The following is a 21,955-nucleotide window of genomic DNA, read 5'->3' as shown; positions in this document are numbered from 1 at the left end:
TGGACATGGGTTATTTTCAATTGCCGAATTGTATTTTTCAAACTCTTTCATATGCAATAGTCATTTTCTCATTGGTCAAGGGGCCTTGGTCAAATTGTTTGTACACATTACTGTATTCTTCGACTTACTTTCTATCCACAAATTAAATTACTAACATCATGTAAAATTGTAAAAATTAAAAATACTTCTCTAATTGAGTGTGATCATACTAACACTAATGTGCTGAATCTCATCAAAACTCAATAGTTAAGCGTATTTAGACAAAAGTGGTACTAAAGTGCTAAGGAAGTCCTCGTGTTGCATCTTTTTAAAATAAAGATGATATCGCTAAACGTGCAATTCAAAGACCCCTAGATTTTATATGGACTAATCTGGATTTTCTGCAACCTTCTATACAGCCTTTTGGTAGATGATTGGATATTTTTGTATTAGTTGTATGGTTGAGTATTCCTTTGTTTAGTGTCACGGTTTTTTTTTTTTTTTGATTCTAGGCTACGATGTTTATGTCTCTTGTGAAATATTCTAATTACACGTTTGGCTCACGGAATAGACATGAATGGAATAGAATTGCTATTCTGTGAGAATAGAATAAAGTGAGAATATAATAAAATAGTTATTACTTTGTTTGGTATTATGAATGGAATAGAGCAGGAATTGTTATTATGATTTGTTGTAGTGTTTGGCTGGTAGAAATAAGATTGGAATAAGAAAGGAATAAATAATAAAAGGACAAAAATACCCTTGACCATATTAGCATTTTTTTTCATTAAAAAATAAAATGATCCTTATTATCATTTAAATACACATTTATCTCAAAAGATAATTATCCATCATAATTATATTTTATCTCAATTATTAAAAATAATTATAACTTACTCACATATTTTTGTAAATGGATAATTATTTTAAAATATAATTTAATTATATTATATTTTATCCATTATAATCAATTAAATTTGTGTATAGATGTTTTTTTTTAGCCAATTCTTCACATATTATGAATTATTTACACTTGTGTTTAGAAAAAATATTGGAGAAGAAATATTTGGGGAAAAAATGAAAAAACTAGTAGAAATAGAAAATCATGTTTTTTGATATATTAAATAGATGCTTGTCTTTGAAATTAAAAAGATAGTCTTCCATTTTTTTCTAAAAAAAAAAAGTAAGTTATGTCTTTTGATATATTAAATAGAAAATCATATCTTTAAAAATAGAAAGAGGTCTTCAATTTGTTCCTAAAAAAAATGTAAATTATGTCTTTTGATAGATTAAATATAAATTCTTATTACCTTTTAAAAAAAGAAAAAAATCATTTCTTTGAACCCAGCATGTAGTAAAATAGGATAGGAATTGCTATTATGGTTTATTTTAATGTTGATTGGTGATAATAACTTTGGAATAATCTAAAAATAAATGATAAAATGACAAAACTATCATTTTTTATAATAAAATTTATTTTCATCAAAAACAAAAATAAATTCTATTTTCATTAGATATCAATAAATTATTATTAAATTATTAATATAAATTATTAATATTTTGAATTTATTATTAAATTATTGAATAATTTATTATTAAATTAGTTGTATGATTTTTAATTTTAACAATTTGAATCATTTTTCTCTATTTGTATTTTTCATGTCTTAACCTTTTAATTTACATTTTCATAAAACATCAATAATTTATTATTAAATTATTAAATACTTTATATTAAATTAGTTATATAATTTTTACTTTCATTATTTGAGTATTTTCTCTATTTGTATTTTTTATTTTTTAATCTTTTAATTTCAATTTTCATTAAAAATCAATAATTTATTAATTGATATAATTTTTATTTTATTTTTTTTCATTTTTTATTTTTTTTCTCATCTTTCCTTTTTCTCTTCGGACGTTGGAGAGCTAATTTAGCATTGGCCCTGACTATATTTAGCCGTTGAAGCACCGATCTGGCCAATGGAGCCACCATAGCGGAGGACGATAACGGCTGTGGAGGAGGATGGTTGCAAACTTGCTGAGAGAGAGGGGAAGACGAGTGAGAGAGAGGGGAAGACCGACTGAGAGAGGAGGAAAGATAGGGGAAGGCCGGCTGAGAGAGGAGATGCTTTTCGGGGGAAGGCCGGCTGAGAGAGGAGATGCTTTTCGGGGGAAGGCCGGCTGAAAGTGCTGAGGAAGACGGGGGAAGAAGAAAGAGAGAGAAAAAAATAGGTTTTATATGGGATAGAATCGTGATATTATGAATCAATTGAAGGTATTTTAGTCAAATGATATTTCAAACCAATTCCTCCAGTCACGAAATATATAATACTAAGGGAGGGACTGGTATTAACCATTCTCACCCCAAAGACAAGTTTGAGGAATTTTTATTCCTCAAGAATTCGTATTCCTCACTTTGTTTGACAACCAAACAAGGGATGCGGAATGACATGGGAATAAAAAGGGAATAGCTATGTTATTTCCTCTACCAAACGTGCTATAAGTGTATTATTATTACAGTACAGAGATATTACTTTAAGTTTTTGGTTGATATACCCAATTTGTGGGTTATAGCAATTCAAAATCTGAGATCATTTTGTACATAGAGGAAGCCTGCTTATCTCCATTAAGATATAAAACCCCAACTTTTTTTTTAAAAAAAAAGCTTCTTTAATTGTTAATATTTCTTCTAAGAATCCTCTTAACCAATTACCTTAGAGAACATAACTTTAAGTAACCCATCTTTACCTTGTAATATTCCTCGTATTCTGGCCTCACGTGAACTCCTAGAAGTTGCTCTTTCCACGTTAAATTTAAGCCACGTTATTAGTGGAGCTACCCACATTAAATTTGGTCTTATCGCTTTATATTTTTGTATAATTTGCACATTAGTTGGACATCGAAAGGTTTCTGTTGTCGACTCAACCATATTAGGCCGTTTAGTTCTTGCTCAAACTGCAGTACATTGTTTAATAAGATTAAATAATTAAATAATATTTCAAGTTTTGTCGTTAAATATGATATCGTTACTAAACAATCATAATGACCATATAATTTATAAAGAAAGCTAGTAACTAAATACTTTGTTATCCACTACTGAAGTTAATTAACATCCGGAGAAAGAAAAAGGACTGTAAATTGTTTGGTGAGACCCAATTAAAAATTTCATTCACTATACCACAAATTTCATACCTTTCATGATTCACAGCATGTAAAGCATAAAGTATTTTAATGATTGTTGTCGATAATAACTAACAACATCAGTGACAAACAAATTACAATTGTCATTGAAGGGCTTCTTTAATGCTTTAATGACCACTTTAACAGATAGCCACATATAAATATAAGGTTTATTACATATCAAAATTTCTCTTTCACTAAAACTCTTAGAAGAAATAGTTTACGATGTTAATTTGTGTCACTGAAAACAAGAGAGCTTTTTTTATGTTCTTTTATATAAATTATTTGAACTTGTCCAAAAATAAATTCACGATTTCTTCAAAAAAAAAATCAATTTTATTCCATCATATTCATAAATGTACAATAAAGTACTTTAGATAAATGCAATAGTTAAGTATACAACTTTATTTATATCAATTTCATCACATTGAAAGTTTTAAAAATAAAAATCAAGGAAAAATCCTTAAACACCTCTATGTGTCACTGATAAAGGTTGAATCTATTAAACCAATTAGAAACAACATTATTAATTGAATAAATATTTTGTTAGTACGATATTGTAATTTTTTTATTTCAAAAAAAAAGTTTTAATCCAAATTTTTAAATATAAAAAAATATACTTATTATTAAGCCATATAGTTAACATTCTATTAATCTATACACTGAATGAAAATTGTTGGTGCCTTGAGTGGCCATCCTAGACTTTAAATGTTATTTGGCCACTAAGACAGGCACAGCAGTCCACTATTTTATTAATGAATTGAAGTGTTGTAATTATATTGTACATAAACTAAGTAAAGAGAGGACTATCTATTTTCGAATATTAATGAACTTTTATTAATGCAATAAAAGCTCCATTAGCTAAGCAAGAGCCGTATATAGTTATGGGTTATTGAGGAATACAATGATAAAAAAAATAAATTGTAAAATACTCTCACTTCTTATGCTTTAGTCGAAATTTCAAGCGAGTTTATTAGTTCTCGAAATGAATACGTTTTCTCAAAAATGCAAACACTGTTAAAAAAATTATAAAAAGACTAAAATAATCATTTTTTTATTAATTTTAAAAATTATCATTATATTTTTTAAAAAAATTTTATTAAAAGGGAACACCGATTGGTGCTTCCCAACTCTCCAAGAAAGGGTAGCCCCGATTGGTGCTCTCAAGAGAGGGGAGCACCAAGTGCTCCCCATCTGGGGAGGTTTTTTTTTTTAATTAATAAAAAAATTAATAAAATGATATAATAATAATTTTAAAAATTAATCAAGAATAAAATTATTTTTTTATCTTTGTCACATCATCAAATTAATGAAAATATTAATAGTTAACTAATAGTTAGATTTAAATGTCTAGTGAAAAATATTTTTTTAGAACAAAGAGTCTATTTTAAAAATTAATAAATCTTCATATAATTTCAATAAAAACTTAAAAAAGATAAAGATATTTTATCCAAAAATAAATTAACTCTCTCCCTAACTATGGGTTCCCCCCACTCAAGGGTCAGCCTATACCACTAGTTTTCCCGATTCTTTTTTCTTAATTCTTAGACTCCTTCTGCAACATTAAGATAATGCTATATATTAGCTTAGAATTTTGAATTAGTGATGATGGCTAGCTCATCTCTCCAAGCCACCCCCCTCCCCCATTAACCTCATGTACATTTCTTTATAGCATATAATGAAAGCTAGTAACTAAATACTTTGTTATCCACTACTGAAGTTAACTAACATCCGGAGTAAGAAAAAGGACTGTAAATTGTTTGGTGAGACCCAATTAAAAATTTCATTCCCTATACCACAAATGTCATACCTTTCATGATTCACAGCATGTAAAGCATAAAGTATTTTAATGATTGTTGTCGATAATAACTAACAACATCAGTGACAAACAAATTACAATTGTCATTGAAGGGCTTCTTTAATGCTTTAATGACCACTTTAACAGATAGCCACATATAAATATAAGGTTTATTACATATCAAAATTTCTCTTTCACTAAAACTCTTAGAAGAAATAGTTTACGATGTTAATTTGTGTCACTGAAAACAAGAGAGCTTTTTTTATGTTCTTTTATATAATTATTTGAACTTGTCCAAAAATAAATTCACGATTTCTTCAAAAAAAAAAATCAATTTTATTCCATCATATTCATAAATGTACAATAAAGTACTTTAGATAAATGCAATAGTTAAGTATACAACTTTATTTATACCAATTTCATCACATTGAAAGTTTTAAAAATAAAAATCAAAGAAAAATCCTTAAACACCTCTACGTGTCACTGATAAAGGTTGAATCTATTAAACCAATTAGAAACAACATTATTAATTGAATAAATATTTTGTTACTACAATATTGTAATTTTTTTATTTCAAAAAAAAAGTTTTAATCCAAATTTTAAATATAAAAAAATATATACTTATTATTAAGCCATATAGTTAACATTCTATTAATCTATACACTGAATGAAAATTGTTGGTGCCTTGAGTGGCCATCCTAGACTTTAAATGTTATTTGGCCACTAAGACAAGCACAGCAGTCCACTATTTTATTAATGAATTGAAGTGTTGTAATTATATTGTACATAAACTAAGTAAAGAGAGGACTATCTATTTCGAATATTAATGAACTTTTATTAATGCAATAAAAGCTCCATTAGCTAAGCAAGAGCCGTATATAGTTATGGGTTATTGAGGAATACAATGATAAAAATAAATAAATTGTAAAATACTCTCACTTCTTATGTTTTAGTCGAAATTTCAAGCGAGTTCATTAGTTTTCGAAATGAATACGTCTTCTCAAAAATGCAAACACTGTTAAAAAAATTACAAAAAGACTAAAATAATCATTTTTTTATTAATTTTAAAAATTATCATTATATTTTTTAAAAAAATTTTATTAAAAGGGAACACCGATTGGTGCTTCCCAACTCTCCAAGAAAGGGTAGCCCCGATTGGTGCTCTCAAGAGAGGGGAGCACCAAGTGCTCCCCATCTGGGGAGGTTTTTTTTTTTAATTAATAAAAAAATTAATAAAATGATATAATAATAATTTTAAAAATTAATCAAGAATAAAATTATTTTTTTACCCTTATCACATCATCAAATTAATGAAAATATTAATAGTTAACTAATAGTTAGATTTAAATGTCTAGTGAAAAATATTTTTTTAGAACAAAGAGTCTATTTTAAAAATTAATAAATCTTCATATAATTTCAATAAAAACTTAAAAAAGATAAAGATATTTTATCCAAAAATAAATTAACTCTCTCCCTAACTATGGGTTCCCCCCACTCATGGGTCAGCCTATACCACTAGTTTTCCCGATTCTTTTTTCTTAATTCTTAGACTCCTTCTGCAACATTAAGATAATGCTATATATTAGCTTAGAATTTTGAATTAGTGATGATGGCTAGCTCATCTCTCCAAGCCACCCCCCTCCCCCATTAACCTCATGTACATTTCTTTATAGCATATAAAGAAAGCTAGTAACTAAATACTTTGTTATCCACTACTGAAGTTAACTAACATCCGGAGTAAGAAAAAGGACTGTAAATTGTTTGGTGAGACCCAATTAAAAATTTCATTCCCTATACCACAAATTTCATACCTTTCATGATTCACAGCATGTAAAGCATAAAGTATTTTAATGATTGTTGTCGATAATAACTAACAACATCAGTGACAAACAAATTACAATTGTCATTGAAGGGCTTCTTTAATGCTTTAATGACCACTTTAACAGATAGCCACATATAAATATAAGGTTTATTACATATCAAAATTTCTCTTTCACTAAAACTCTTAGAAGAAATAGTTTACGATGTTAATTTGTGTCACTGAAAACAAGAGAGCTTTTTTTATGTTCTTTTATATAATTATTTGAACTTGTCCAAAAATAAATTCACGATTTCTTCAAAAAAAAATCAATTTTATTCCATCATATTCATAAATGTACAATAAAGTACTTTAGATAAATGCAATAGTTAAGTATACAACTTTATTTATACCAATTTCATCACATTGAAAGTTTTAAAAATAAAAATCAAGGAAAAATCCTTAAACACCTCTACGTGTCACTGATAAAGGTTGAATCTATTAAACCAATTAGAAACAACATTATTAATTGAATAAATATTTTGTTAGTACAATATTGTAATTTTTTTATTTCAGAAAAAAGTTTTAATCCAAATTTTAAATATAAAAAAATATATACTTATTATTAAGCCATATAGTTAACATTCTATTAATCTATATACTGAATGAAAATTGTTGGTGCCTTGAGTGGCCATCCTAGACTTTAAATGTTATTTGGCCACTAAGACAAGCACAGCAGTCCACTATTTTATTAATGAATTGAAGTGTTGTAATTATATTGTACATAAACTAAGTAAAGAGAGGACTATCTATTTTCGAATATTAATGAACTTTTATTAATGCAATAAAAGCTCCATTAGCTAAGCAAGAGCCGTATATAGTTATGGGTTATTGGGGAATACAATGATAAAAAAATAAATGGTAAAATATTCTCACTTCTTATGTTTTAGTCAAAATTTCAAATGAGTTCATTAATTTTCGAAATGAATATGTCTCCCCAAAAGTGCAAAAACTGTTAAAAAAATTACAAAAAGACTAAAATAATCATTTTTATTAATTTAAAAATTATTATTATATTTTTTGAAAAAATTTTATAAAAAGGGAACACCGATTGGTGCTCTCCAACTCCCCAAGAAAGAGTAGCCCCGATTGGTGCTCTCAAGGGAGGGGAGCACCAAATGCTCCCCATCTGGGGAGGTTTTTTTTTAATTAATAAAATGATATAATAGCAATTTTAAAAATTAATCAAAAATAAAATTATCTTTTACTTTTACCACGTCATCAAATTAACGAAAACATTAACAGTTGACTAATAATTAGACTTAAATGTCTAGTGAAAAATATTTTTTTAAAACAGAGAGTCTATTTTAAAAATTAATAAATTTTCGTATAATTTTAATAAAAACTTAAAACAAATAAAGATATTTTATCCAAAAATAAATTAACTCCCTCCCTAGCTATGGGTTCCCCCCACTCAAGGGTCAGCCTATACCACTAGTTTTCCGGATTCTTTTTTCTTAATTCCTAGACTTCTTCTGCAACATTAAGATAATGCTATATATTAGCTTAGAATTTTGAATTAGTGATGATGGCTAGCTCATCTCTCCAAGCCACCCCCCTCCCCCATTAACCTCTATAAATTCCTTCCTTGACAGTTTCCTACTCTTCATCCCACAAAACACACTTTGAGACAAAATTTTCCATTCTCTGAGGGCCATTATGTCTTCTATTGGAGCTAGCTGTGCTGAGGTTTATCTCATGCGCAAGCGCCAGAAGGAAAAGATGAAGAGAATAGAGGAGGAGAGAGCAAGGAGAGGGGAAACTACTACTGGCATTGAAGAGAGAAAAGCTGGAACTCTTGTTGGGAAGAGTAAGGTTCACCCCGGGAATTTCACTTCTCCTGGAGACTCTGCAGCTGGGAATGAAAGCCTGGAAGCGGGAAATGCAGCTTAACCTGCTCCGCACATTATTGATTTATGTACTTTTATGTTAACGCTTGGTTTAGTTTCCTTGTGTTTGATTATGTAAACTCTGGATATGGGTGAATATATGTTTTCAGTTTCTCTTCGTCTAGTTCCTTTCATGTTTGTTTCTCTCTGTTTTAAACTTTTGCGATTATTACAAGCGTTTTTTTTTTTTTCTGTTTTTAAAAACCCCAACAAGCCTTGAGTAATATCTGCAGGGAGGAGTTCATCGGCTTGGCTGCATGCGCTAGCTAGAACCAAATTCGCAATGTAAACACAAGGCAATTTACATTGCCAATTTATTTTCAGTTTTTGATTTTTGAATGATCATAATTAACTTCTATAGTCTTTCGCCATGTGCTTGAACCATATACAAATTTCGGAAAAAAAAAAAGTGGAGTTTAAAAAAAAACCAAAGAGAATAACTAGAATGTGAAGATCATTCTGAGCACTTAAAATATCTGATAGTATATTTTATCCATGAATTAAGTAATAAAGTAATTGTTAACAACAATAAACGCTAGTGATGCTTTTTTGAAAGGTGTATGTTAGTCATGTTAACAACATTTTATGAGAAATAACAATAATTGTAACTTATGTTGAAGATAATCAGTTGAATGAAACTGAGCTAGCTCAACGAGTTACGTTTTGTGAGGACGCTCCATTAAATAAAGGAAAAATGAAAACATCATCAATAAAAAAAAAAGAAAAGAAAAGAAAGAAATTTACATGAAAGTTTGAGTACACTTGAGGAATTAACATAAATTTCTATTTTTTTATGGAAGTTATAGGCACGGACCAAATGGTGAGTGATACAAAGCCGATGCGGTTTCATCAGATGATTAGGTCCAAAGTGTACACTCCCTACGTCTCCTGCAAAATTACCAAGGTTAATCAAAGAGTTAGGCTCTTGAAAGATTTAGGGAAATTGAGGAGACAATTTGAAAAAGAAGTGTGAATTGATTATAAGAAAATCAAATCGAAAAAAAAAAAAAAGGAGAGATGAATTGTGAATGTGTGTGAGAGAGAGAATGGTACCATTGTAGAAGTAGGCTATTCTGTCTTTTAAACGTTTTTTTTTTTTTTTTTGAAAGCATAAAATTGTATATTCATTCAAGGTGCTACTGCAAGTCACAAGATTAGGAAAGACAAAGTACTTTATGGCATGTTTGGTTGGAGCCCTTCTATTCCTTGAAAAAAATTATCCCCTCATTTGGTTTGTTTTTGAGAGAAAGAATAGACATTTCAATAAAATGACTATTCTTCAAAACTTGACAAAAGCTTGGAATAGCTAATACCACATTCTCTCATGGTATTAGCTATCCCACACCCATGAGAATAAAGTCTAAATATTTTGAATTAAAATATCCTTGCTTATTTTTAAAAATTACAAACTTAAACTTATAAAATTAATATTTTAAATTAAAAAAATTAAAAAATATTAATATTTAAACTATAAATAAAATATTAATACTTTAAAATATTAATTTTTAAATTATTAAGTGAAAATATAAATTAAAAAAAGAAAAATGCAAATACTAGAGAAAAATAAATCTTATTATAATAAAAAGTTTAAGTTTTTAATTATATATTATAAAATATTTTGAATTTTAAAAATTAATTAAAAATATTAATATTTTAATCATAATAATATTTAAATTATAAATAAAATAATAATATTTTAACATTTTGTTGACTAAATCATAAATAAAATATTAATATTTAAATTACCAATTATCAATATCTTAAATCAATTATAAATTTTTAATATTTAAAAAATAAAATAAAATAAAAATAAATAATCATAATAACATTTAAATTATCGATAAAATATTATTTATAAAAAATATAATAATCATAGTATTTTATAATATTAATGATTAAATTATAAATAAAATATTAATATTCAAATGATCAATTATTAATATTTTAAATAAAATATAAATTATTGATATTTAAAAGATAAAATTAAATAAAAATAAATAATCATAATAACATTTAAATTATAAATAAAATATTAGTATTTTATAATGTTAATTATTAGATTATAAATAAAATATTAATATTTTAAAAATAAAATAAAATAAAAATATATAGAATAAAGAATATTTTTATCTTTTTATTCTCTATTTTTTTATTTCAAAATTATTTTTACCAACCAAATACTATAATAAATCATAATAATTATTTTTATTTTATTCTATTTATCTATTAAATTACATAATAATTATTTTATTTTAATTAGTTTTAAAAAATAATTATTTTATTTTATTTCATGAATCAAATATAACTTAAAGCAACAGAATCATTCCATCAAAAACAACTCAGATTCATTATGCTTACCAGAAGCTGAATCGCAAAAAAACCTTGACAAGCAGTCCCACATTAAAAACCAAAAAAAGATCTCCTCTATGAGTGAAGTGATTCACTCTTCACACTTTACCCAGTTGTTTACAAAAGATGAGAAGACACCATATACAACAACAGACCAACTTTTGGACATCTCTTGGTGTTTTTTTGCTGCCCGACCTTTTACCCTTTATCTTTGCCATCAGCCATAGTTGAAACACCACCGGGTCGAAAGCCTTTATACAAACTTGGGGCCATGATGCCTGATTCCGAAGCTTCAGTGGATTGAATTTTTGGTTTTGGTTCAGAGCTGGGCGATGACCGGTTTAAGCAATCGGATAGGAAGTATAGGTGGAAAAAGCAAGCTGAGGAAGAGAGGAGAAAAAAGAAATATTGTAAAGTCAAAAACAATAACGACATATGTTAAATGTGAAAAAACTATGTAGGTAGGATTCATTATTAGGGATGAGTAAGTGGGTAGATTGGGTTGTTTGATACGTGGTATTTAAAAATCAAATAGATTAAATATTTTTAAAAAATTGACTAAATCGATCAAATATAAAGAACGGCCAAACATAAAATTGATTTGGTTGTTTTGGTTTTGGACCAATAGAGTAAAATTTTATCACTTTTTGTTAGCAAATTATAATATTAAAATTTATAAACTTAATCTATAATTATAATATATAAAAATTATGTATAAATTAAGTATGGGTGTATATAATATATTACTTTATTATATATATATGAAATTAATGACACAATTTATATGTTATAATATTTTAAATTTTATATCAAAATTTGTATAAATAATTACTAATTATAAATAATATGTTATATAAATTAAGGCAATAACTAAAAAAATTATTAAGTGTAATCATATAAATAAACTCTATTATAAGTTACAATAATACTTATATATAAATTAAATATATGTGTTTATATATATATATATATAATATTTCTTTATTATGTGTATATGAAATTAATGACACGACTTATATGTTATAATGTTTTATATTAAAGTTTGTATAAATAATAACTAATATATAAACAATATGTTATAAAAACTAAGATGATAATTAATAAGATTATTAAGTGTAATCATATAAATAAAGTTTATTATAAATTATAGTAATATTTATGTATAAACTAAATATAAATATATAATATTTATATAGTTATATATATTTATAACATTTTTTATTACTAAACATTTAAAGTGTAATAATTATAACATATTAATATGTAGGATATTTACTATCATATATTATAATATTAACATATAAGTTATATTATTTAAAATATATAACTTGTAATTTTATATTAATACAGATTTATAAATAAATAAATAAATATAACTAAAATTAAATTGTTATGATTATGATTTGTATACATACATATAATAAATTAATATATTTTAAGTATATTATTAATTAAATTTATTATCAATTTTTTTAATATATTTAAAAAATATTTTATATATTAATATATATAATTAATTTAGTTTTTGGAGTGAATTGGTTTAAAAATTTTAAAATCGAAAATCAACAAAAAAATTAATTAGACCAAATATTTTGGATCAATTGATCTAATGGATCAATTAAAGCAAACTGTTTTACTCAAATCGAATTTAATTTAGGTGAATAATTGATTTGGTTTTGTTTTATTCAGCTCAAGCTAAGATTAAGATGATAAGAGTTGAAAGGAAAAAAACTATTAAAATTTCTTTTTTAATTTTTAAGTCTTCCAGTTAGGTATGTAGAGAGGATTCTTAAGAAAAAGACAAGGTAAATAATCATGAGCACATCGCACAAAGGCAACTGCACTTTAATTACTCAGCGTCAAATTACAAGGCCGTCAAATTAGTTTTATACAAAAAAACAGTGCTAAATGATTCAAAATAAAAATAATGATAATTTATGTAAATATTATAAAACTTTAAAACATATTATGTGTATTAATTTAAATTCTTTATCCATTTCTTGTTAAAAAAAATGATATTTGCATCCCTATTTTATCCCCAATCCCAATTAGTTTTGTTGGAGTGTAATGAATTGATTACTACTACCACTATTTCTTTTCTTTTTTTTTTTTCTATCAAGCATTCGAGCAAAGTTGTGGTTGAAATTAAAATTTGTCACAATCCATATTTAAAATTAAAAGAGCTCTTCTCAAATTTTTAATGGATAAATTTTATTTATATCGTTTATGATTTTAATTTTTTTTTCAAATGAGATCTTATGATTTTTTCTTCTCAATTAGTATGTTGTGAATATTTTTTTTCAATTAAAATCATATGAATAACTTATGTTCGTATATAGAATTTGATTATTCATTTTATTGAGTAAAAATATCAAAATATTTTCAATTCAAATTAATTTATTTGTTTATATTTAAAAACATTTTTATAACCTTTATTAGATAAAATTAAGAATTTATTTTTTTATAAAAATAAAATAATTCGCTAAATGTGAAGAAAAAAATGATTAAATACTATGCAAAGATGAAATTTATCCTTTATTAAAAATAATTAAAAATAGTTTTGAGTGTGATAGTGATACTCTATGATTTTTTTTCAGAAAAAATAATTAAAAATAGTTTCGGCTCCTATTCCCTGTCGTAATCCTCTCATAAGATGGGTGGATGGGAGGATCTCTTTTACTATTTAATAATTTATAATCCCAAGCTTCCAGTTTCACCAAATCAAATCTTGTTAACAGGGAAACTGACCCAAAAACCTGAAAATAGCTCTGACCACCAAAAGCCAAAATGAAATTCTCTTTGATATCAACGCCGACTTCCCTTTGACCTTTCAGTCCAACAAACTCCATAAATATCCAATTCAATCAAAACTTCAAAGAAACTCCATCTCAAGAGAAGGACTTAAAACTTCCAAATTCCAGTTATAGCACCTTTTCCAATGGAATCCCAGGACCAAAACCCGGTTGTACTAATCACAGGATGTTCCCAGGGGGGAATCGGACACGCCCTGGCACGCGCCTTTGCTGACAACAACTGCAAGGTGGTGGCGACAGCCAGGTCTTTAAGCTCCATGTCGGACCTGCAACAAGATCCCAGGTTTTATCTTCAAGAACTCGATGTTCTATCAGAGCAAAGCGTGCAACGTGTCATGTCGAATGTACTGGATAAGTTTGGTCGGGTTGATGTGTTGGTTAATAATGCTGGGATCCAATGCATTGGGCCTCTTGCAGAAATCCCATTAGTTGCCATGGAAAACACCTTTAATACCAACGTTTTTGGTAATGATTAATATCTCCTCTTTTATTGTATTATTATTTTCTGTCATTTGAAGTTAAGAGATATGCATTTCTTGATTTCTTTCAATCTTTAATTTAATTTTTTCTTTTATCTTCTCTGTTTCTGTATGTCACGGGCTAATATGTGGTCATTTTGTTATGGATGGTAATCTGTTCTTGTGCTATATTGGTTGGTAGTGAGGAAGGTGTATATCCCCACTTATTTGGTTAAATTCGTCATTCATGTTTGCAGTGCAATTGGACTTAGTGCTGATTTTTTTTTGTTTTTTGGAGGGGGGGAGGGGCTAGGGGTTGACTGGGTGTCATCGACTGGCGCTGATTAAACTAAGAAGGGAAAAGCTTGTGGTTGATTTACTTAGCATAAGGAAAAAGAAAATATCTTCCAAGTAGCTATAATTGATTATGCATATACATCGCATCCACTGCTTTGTTTGGCTGCAAGCTCTTTGTGTGTTTTAACCACAGAAGAAACATGATTGTCATTGTAAATGGGATCATGCAGGCACTTGGTAACTAGAAACAGAGATTTTGTTATTAAAAATTATTTAGGGAATTGCCAAGCCTAGTTTTAAATAAACTATTCTTTCATGAAAATTATTGACTCAGTTGTTTGTTACAACAAATTGGTCAAGCTATGATACATCAGTTCATCCTGATTCTCTGAAAGTTGTGGTTGCAGGATGTTGAACCAAGCCAATGTTTTAGGTAATTTTTTATTTAAGTAAACTTTACTGTAGTCAGTGTTTCTAGTCAAATAACTGGTCATTTTTTGGCTTTTGGTTGACCTTGTAATGTGAGAGATCCAATTGATACTTCTGTTAAACAATTGAGGCAGGGATTCATGAGGGCCTAGAAAACTCTCTGATACCCTCGAAACAGCACCATGGAGCAGGCTTTCCTGAATTGTTGATGGCTAACTTAGAACCAGCCGCTAGATTGTTGTTGTTCCTTCATGGATCCATGCTTCATTAATTAGTTGTTTGTCTTTGACTAGATTCGTGGATGACTTTAATGTTTGTATTTGCTTACTGATCATCTTCCTCTTCGTTCTTTAAAAAGATTTAATCCACTGCATAATTCTTTTTGACCTTTTTTTCTTTTGGCTGAATATGATCTGACAACCCTTTCTTAGTCCCAGTCACACCCACATTACTGGCAAATATTGAGTTTCAATTTGTATAGATGCCACTAGTTGTCTAGTGTTTATGATGTTGTATTTGATTACAGGTTCCATGAGGCTGGTTCAAGCAGTTGTACCTCACATGGCATCCAGGAAAAAGGGAAAGATTGTCAATGTTGGAAGTGTTGCTGCTATGGCTCCTGGGCCATGGTCTGGTGTCTACACTGCATCTAAAGCAGCTCTTCATGCATTAACTGATACTCTGAGGTTAGTTTATTAGAAGATGTTCTGGTGCCTACACTGCATCTAAAGCAGCTCTTCATATATTAACTGATACTTTGAGGTTTGTTTATTATAAGATGACATCTGAATAAAAGGAAAGGCTGAAAAAAGGCAACTCATTAGGTATCATCTAACTTCACCAGACATGAAAAGAGACTGTTTTTGCACTTGTAAAATTCTGTTGACATGTAGGTGTGGTTGTGTGTTTAACTGTCTATAAGTTAGTGAATGTGCAAATTCTTTGGAGATTAATGTGGAGAGCAAAACTTAGAATTCACAGCCTTCACCCGGTTCTTACCAAAACGGAAAAATATTGTTTTTCATTAAAATATCTGCGTAAGTGCAAAAATATGACTCCTTAAATGCATTGCAAGGTCATTTATAGCAAAGAAACTCTATACTTGACTGTTTCTATGTGACTTGCATGTAACGCTCTTGATAGTTGAATGAAAATATTTAAGGCCTGCTTGGAAGCAATAGTGTGATCCCGATTTATCCATTGTACTCATTATCTCTATTACAAAGGGTAGTCTACTGACATTTTTATTCTATGTTAGATGTATTGGCTGCATGATTTTTCTTGAAATTTTAAAGCTTTCATATATTGGCCTTACCTTCAGGGGTGCATTTGGTTTAATGCAATTGAAGATATCACATTTCTATATATTTGCTATTTATAAGATTCCTATATGTTGCCTTAAGAGTATATCACGTGACTAGATATGTGGGATTAGTATATATTTGAGATTACTGGTTTAGTTCGGTTGTCTTTTCTTTTTTCCCAAAGGCAATGGGGATAACTCCCAGTTTTGGTAGGAGCCAGGGCTTGAACATTGAACCTGCAGGTTTAAACCCCCTAATGGGGGGACATGAGTGCTTGAGCCAAAAGCTGCAGGTCATATGAGATTGCTAGTCAAAAGCAAACAGAAGAAAAGAAAATACCTTTATTTAGATGATGACTGGTAAGCTTGATGATGTCCAAATTGTTTGTGGCGTATGCAGATTGGAGCTCAAGCATTTCGATATTGATGTCATCAATGTTGTCCCTGGAGCTGTGAGATCAAACATAGGGGATTCTGCCGTAGCTGGCTTCAAACGAATGCCTGAATGGAAGCTATATAAACAATTCGAAGCAGCCATCCGAGAGAGAGCATACTTTTCACAAAGATCCAGGTCGACGCCAACAGATGTGTTCGCAAAGGATACCGTGAATGCAGTGCTGAAGAAAAATCCACCAGCTTGGTTTTCAACTGGTCATTACTCCACTGTCATGGCAATTATGTACCATTTGCCAACTTCCATTAAAGATTTCATTATTAGAAAAGCAATGAAGGGTTGACTTCTCCGACCTGTCAGAATTGTAACGTAGATACTGACTTTTCTTGCGAAATATTTGATGTCACCATATCATGACTTTTCTGGCATACAATATTTAAAAATAAAAAATAAAAAGTAATCGAAGCACCAGCATCTGTATCAAGGAATGGCTGATTCTTGCAAATCATAGGTAACAGGCTAACCCTGGAGAGAGAGAATAATGTAGCACGATTCAAACTCAACTCACCATGCGGAATAGAAATTGCTAATGCTTGCCTGGTCACTAGTTGCTCATTGGAACCATTTGTATAAATTATTCTGGGACTTCTACAAGTGATTATCTCGACAATTCCAAATTCTCACAAACAAAATTTCAAAATTTTCATCTGCCTAATCTAAAAGATCTTATTTACTATGAATGTGGTGGATGACCATAGTACACCATTCCCGGCGGTTGAAGAGGCCGGAAACTAGGAGGCACAGGTGGTTGCTGAGTTAAGGGCAGCAGTTGCTGCTGAGTCAAAGGGGTTTGCTGAGCCGATGGTACCGACTGCTGCTGAGTTATTGGCAACGGTTGTGCAGTCAGAGGTACCATAGGACTAACCATATAGGGAGGTGGTGGCGGTGGTCCAGGTGGCAATGGTGGCATACCACCATAACTACCGTATATAGTTCCCCCTGATGGCTGCAAAAACTGTTGTGAGGACACGTTAGGAAGCATGTGATATTGAGCTTGAGAGGTGGTTTGGCTTTGCATGGCTGGTGGAGGCACCACAACTGATTGATAAGAATGGTTTATTGGGGCAACAAGTGCTTGTGCTGGAATAAAAACATTAGGATCTGCAACTGGCATCGATTTCTCTGATTTCGAAATTGCATCAGTAACAGAACTGACAGGTACTGATGTGAGGGAGTTCGACTGAGAGGACGCCTTTGTTAGACCAGCACTTTTTGCTTCTTCAGCTGCAAATGTAGAAAGAACAGAGTGCATGATCATTTGAGAGGAGCTAGAAGCTGCAAGCTTGTCTGCAACCTCAGCTGCGATAGCTGCAGCCGTCCTCTTAGGTGTTTCTCCAGGTTTTGCATTGGCATCAATTGACAGGATTGTTGTAGCAGATGATGTTGATACATAATCTTCATCATTGAGCCGCTTCCGCATGTTACAGGCTTCCTCTGCCTGTGCTTGTGCTACCTAAAATTGATTATAGATAAATATGAAAAAGTATAGAGAATAACTATTTAGCACTCTAGCATACACAAGGAGTGATGATGTGACAAGCAGCAACTAAATAAACTCATACCCAGAAAATTTGGACCAAAATTTTGACACATCAACTCCCAAAGGAAACATAGAAAATGGTCTACTCATCTAGAGGATTATAATCACTAGCATCCTTTTAACTTTTAAGTACACCTCACAATACCTAAACCTCATACAAACTAGCTGCAACTTTTCGCAACTGCAATATACTTCAGAAGACACCAATCATAGAAAAGCAGCATTTTTGCTATTAAAACCAAATGTGATGCATTGAACTTGCCCAAAATGCATTACCATAGTCAAATCTACTATACTGGTCAAGGCAAAAAAAAAAGTTCAAATGCAGGCAATACTCCTAAATTTCAGTTTCAAGTTTCCCCAAAACTTCCAACGCTTAATGGACTTATTAGTTCCAAATTGTGGCAGAAGTCTCAACTAGTTCTCATAGGCCAAAGGTGTAGCATTTGAACACTGGAACCACACATCAACCAGAAGCTGATAAGAAATCAGCATTCATCAGAAGCAATGTCGAAATAGCATGCAATGTGATTGCAGAATACAATGCCCATCTTTGGCATTGCATCTGGAAATCAGAAAAGCAGAGTATACATAACAGAATTATCAGAATATATACCTGCATCTGGGTTCGAACATTCTCCAACTCAGATTCCTGAAAAGAATTTCAGAAAGCAAGATATGATCTGCCTTCATTGCAAATAAGTGGAAACTTTTTAACATAGAAGGAAAGTTATGGAATGTGCAGGTACCTGTTCATGAAGAGCTTCTTTTAACTGCGATACAAGTGCTGCTCTACTTGCTTCAGCTGACTTGAGTTTCTCAATGCACTCTTTCAGAAGATTTTCTTCATCTTCTAGTTCTTTGGCCAAAGTTATTCGTTTTGGATCTTTTTCTGCAGTGTAAAGAGAATTTTAGATGATAACACCTTTTAAGAATCCCGAATGAACTTTAAATGTCTCCTAGGAGATAAACATAAGCATGAGCACCGAGGTCAACAGAGCAGAGATTACCAATTGCACAAGCAATATCCACATCTTTTTCCATCTTCCTCACACAATGAACTGCTGACTTACACTTACTCATCTCTTCGTCCTCAGTTGGCTGTTCACTGAGCACCAAATGAAATGCTGAAACTATTTTTTCAGTTGTGCCCCCAATTGACAACTTCTGGTGTGTGGAGCAAAAATATAACCATGAGAATTGGTTTTTATCATATTAAAAAAAAAGAAATGTAAAAATGATTTGAAATAAACTATGCAGACACAAAATAAGTAACTTTTATAAATGACAAGAAGATGAAATTTTACTATAAAAGAAGGATGAAACTTTACAATACAAGAAAAAAAAAAAAAAGCAAAGCCCTCAATCTAACCGTTTTAATGGATCGTGAATCCCGCTTTACAATTCTGACAGAGGCAGAGCGTGGACGTTTTTTGCTTAATTCCAATGGTGGAGGCACTTCTTCACCAAGCATGACATCCTTTAGACTTCGTGCTCGGGACCCAAAGACTCTTCTTTCTTCCCATATACCTACCTAACAATTTGTATGGAAACGTATAACTATAACAGCTTACTTCACAGTTCAATAACAAAAAAACATGATACTATAGCAGAATTGGCTCGCAGCACCTATAAGCGGCAATACTAGCATGCCTAACAAACTAGTAGAACAACCAATAATTTGGGTGTTTTGGAGCTACCTACAACATTAATCCATAATGCAATTGAACAAAAATGGACCCAAAACCAAATGATAGCATTAAGTAATAGTTAACTATTAAAATGTCAGTGGATAAATTATAAATATTAGGAAATAATAGACGGGATGAGACAAACACCATAAACTTTAGAAATAACAAATTATCACTATCTTTTTAAAAATAATAAACATGTGGATTTCTAAGATGACAAGATAAAGAGCCATCTCATTAGTATTCCCCAAAAGCCCCAAAAAGGAAAATTACCAGTCTAGAAACCACATTCTTCCCACGATCATCACCCTTCTCAAGAAGGTCTTTCAGGGCTGCTGGAAGGACTTTCCAGAACTCATTAACAAATTCATTTCCTTTACGTTTGCTGTTCTGTAGAATATCATTGGCGAGGTACAGGAGGGGGACTTTCTGTACCATCTCTGAGCTGCGAAACTGTTTATCCCATGTTGCAACAACCAGTTCTGCCTTGCTCCGGTGAAATATACACCAATGTGACAATGCTATATAAAATAAGTCAAGGTAAAATAACATATGAATTACAAGATCAACGCAATAGCACAATAATGCCACCAAAAAGATGATTAGACAAGTGAAACTTAGATTTTGCAGTTTAACAGCTAAACCTACATCAAGCTTGAAGTCCACACTGACATGGACACTCCTATGTTAGAACAACAAAATCATTGTGTTCAATTAACATTGTCATGCAGTTCAAAGTAAAATAATCCCAAGCTAAATTTAACAAGAAGGATTTCACTCTACTTTAGAGTTTGAAAGCCACAGATCTTACAGCAAATCGGTACCATTGAATCAGAATTGAAAATGTTGGAAAAATACAAATAATTTGACATAATCAACACAACAAGTATAACCAACAACGCTAAGATTTTAAAACTTAGCTTCAATTCCAAATTGATCAACTGAAAGAGGAAATTACAAACTGTATATAGTTAAAATTTTAGCTAGATGGAAAATTAACACGAAAGCAAACTCACACAGACATAGGATCACCAACATTACTTTAACTAAAATTTAAAACACATTCCAATGAAATTTCCTGTCTTTGCCAAAAAAATGCATCAAACAAGACAAATCCGCATTGAAAAGCAATACAAGCAAGTACAGAACAGAGAAATCATAACGTTTTACTTCTCTTCTCCGCTGCTAATACAGAGAACTTAAAGCAGTTAATCAAACTAACAATATAACCTTAGGGGGGGGGGGGGGGAATAGGAAAGAAAGAAAGAAAAGGATACTTTCGATACACTGCTGAGTGCTATTGAGCTTGGAGAGCTTTTCTGCAAGTATCTGTTCACTGAATACACTATTCATCCCACAACCACCAAAAACCCTAAAGCACTGCCCAAATTAGAAAATAAAAGCTTTTTTTGGTTTTTTCCCTTTGAAATGAAATTCAACTAAGAAACAATAAAAACCCTAGCAAATTACCCAAATTGAAGGAGACTTGGATCGTTAAACCCCAGAGCTGAAATGGAACAAAAACAGGGTGCAATTGAGAAAGAGAAGAAGGGTATTTCCCAAATTGAGGAAATGCAGAGAATGGAAATATTCGAACTGCGTGAAGAATCAATGGCCTGCATGTCACATAAACCCCAAAACTGAAAGGTAACTTAGAACGCCGAGACGACGAATTGAATTGAAAGCACATGAAATTTCCAAGAACATGGATAAAATAGAGGAAGAAACCCTAACAACGGGTTTTTTTTTCAAAGAAAGGAGCGAAAAGAAACGTTTCAAAAAGAAAAGAAGAGAGGCGTTTGAGACGACAGAGAGAAGATGGAGAAGGCTTTAGGCCTTTTAGTTTTAGCTTTGAGCAGCGGTGAAAGACTGTAAATTTCGGGCCAAATTTGGCGCAAAACAATGAGAGAAAAGAGTTTT

General features: G+C 30.3%; 2 protein-coding genes across 3 annotated transcripts; one reads left to right on the top strand and one right to left on the bottom strand.

Annotated features, from left to right (window-relative positions):
• Positions 1-13,756: 13,756 nt before the first annotated feature.
• Positions 13,757-17,232, top strand: LOC18611640 (NAD(P)-binding Rossmann-fold superfamily protein). The gene is made up of 3 exons (XM_007048002.3): positions 13,757-14,328; positions 15,574-15,733; positions 16,751-17,232. Exons 1-3 carry the CDS (start codon positions 13,989-13,991, stop codon positions 17,085-17,087), a joined length of 837 nt encoding a protein of 278 aa, XP_007048064.3. The 5' UTR covers positions 13,757-13,988; the 3' UTR covers positions 17,088-17,232.
• A 120-nt stretch (positions 17,233-17,352) lies between these two features.
• Positions 17,353-21,941, bottom strand: LOC18611639 (ENTH/VHS family protein). Of its 2 annotated transcripts, XM_018128231.2 has the most exons (8): positions 21,506-21,941; positions 21,313-21,415; positions 20,309-20,556; positions 19,717-19,878; positions 19,355-19,511; positions 19,094-19,236; positions 18,961-18,996; positions 17,353-18,257 (listed from the first exon to the last, which is right to left on the bottom strand). In XM_018128231.2, exons 2-8 carry the CDS (start codon positions 21,386-21,388, stop codon positions 17,478-17,480), a joined length of 1,602 nt encoding a protein of 533 aa, XP_017983720.2. In that variant the 5' UTR covers positions 21,389-21,415; positions 21,506-21,941; the 3' UTR covers positions 17,353-17,477. The 2 variants fall into 2 exon arrangements, with proteins under 2 accessions (XP_017983720.2, XP_017983715.2); XM_018128226.2 differs by having other exon boundaries at positions 21,313-21,941.
• Positions 21,942-21,955: the final 14 nt, after the last annotated feature.

This window comes from Theobroma cacao, chromosome 1 (assembly GCF_053813885.1).
Source record: "Theobroma cacao isolate CCN51 chromosome 1, ASM5381388v1, whole genome shotgun sequence".
Lineage (NCBI taxonomy): Eukaryota > Viridiplantae > Streptophyta > Magnoliopsida > Malvales > Malvaceae > Theobroma > Theobroma cacao.
This window is presented reverse-complemented; position numbering and strand designations above follow the sequence as displayed.

Coding starts and splice junctions, on each gene's coding strand:
- LOC18611640 (XM_007048002.3), top strand. CDS start 13,989: ATGGAATCCCAGGACCAAAACCCGGTTGTACTAATCACAGGATGTTCC. Junction 14,329..15,573: donor CTTTAATACCAACGTTTTTG/GTAATGATTAAT, acceptor ATTTGATTACAG/GTTCCATGAGGCTGGTTCAA. Junction 15,734..16,750: donor GCATTAACTGATACTCTGAG/GTTAGTTTATTA, acceptor TGGCGTATGCAG/ATTGGAGCTCAAGCATTTCG.
- LOC18611639 (XM_018128226.2), bottom strand. CDS start 21,388: ATGAATAGTGTATTCAGTGAACAGATACTTGCAGAAAAGCTCTCCAAG. Junction 20,557..21,312: donor CACTCAGCAGTGTATCGAAA/GTATCCTTTTCT, acceptor TATTTTATATAG/CATTGTCACATTGGTGTATA. Junction 18,997..19,093: donor AAGAAGCTCTTCATGAACAG/GTACCTGCACAT, acceptor AATTCTTTTCAG/GAATCTGAGTTGGAGAATGT.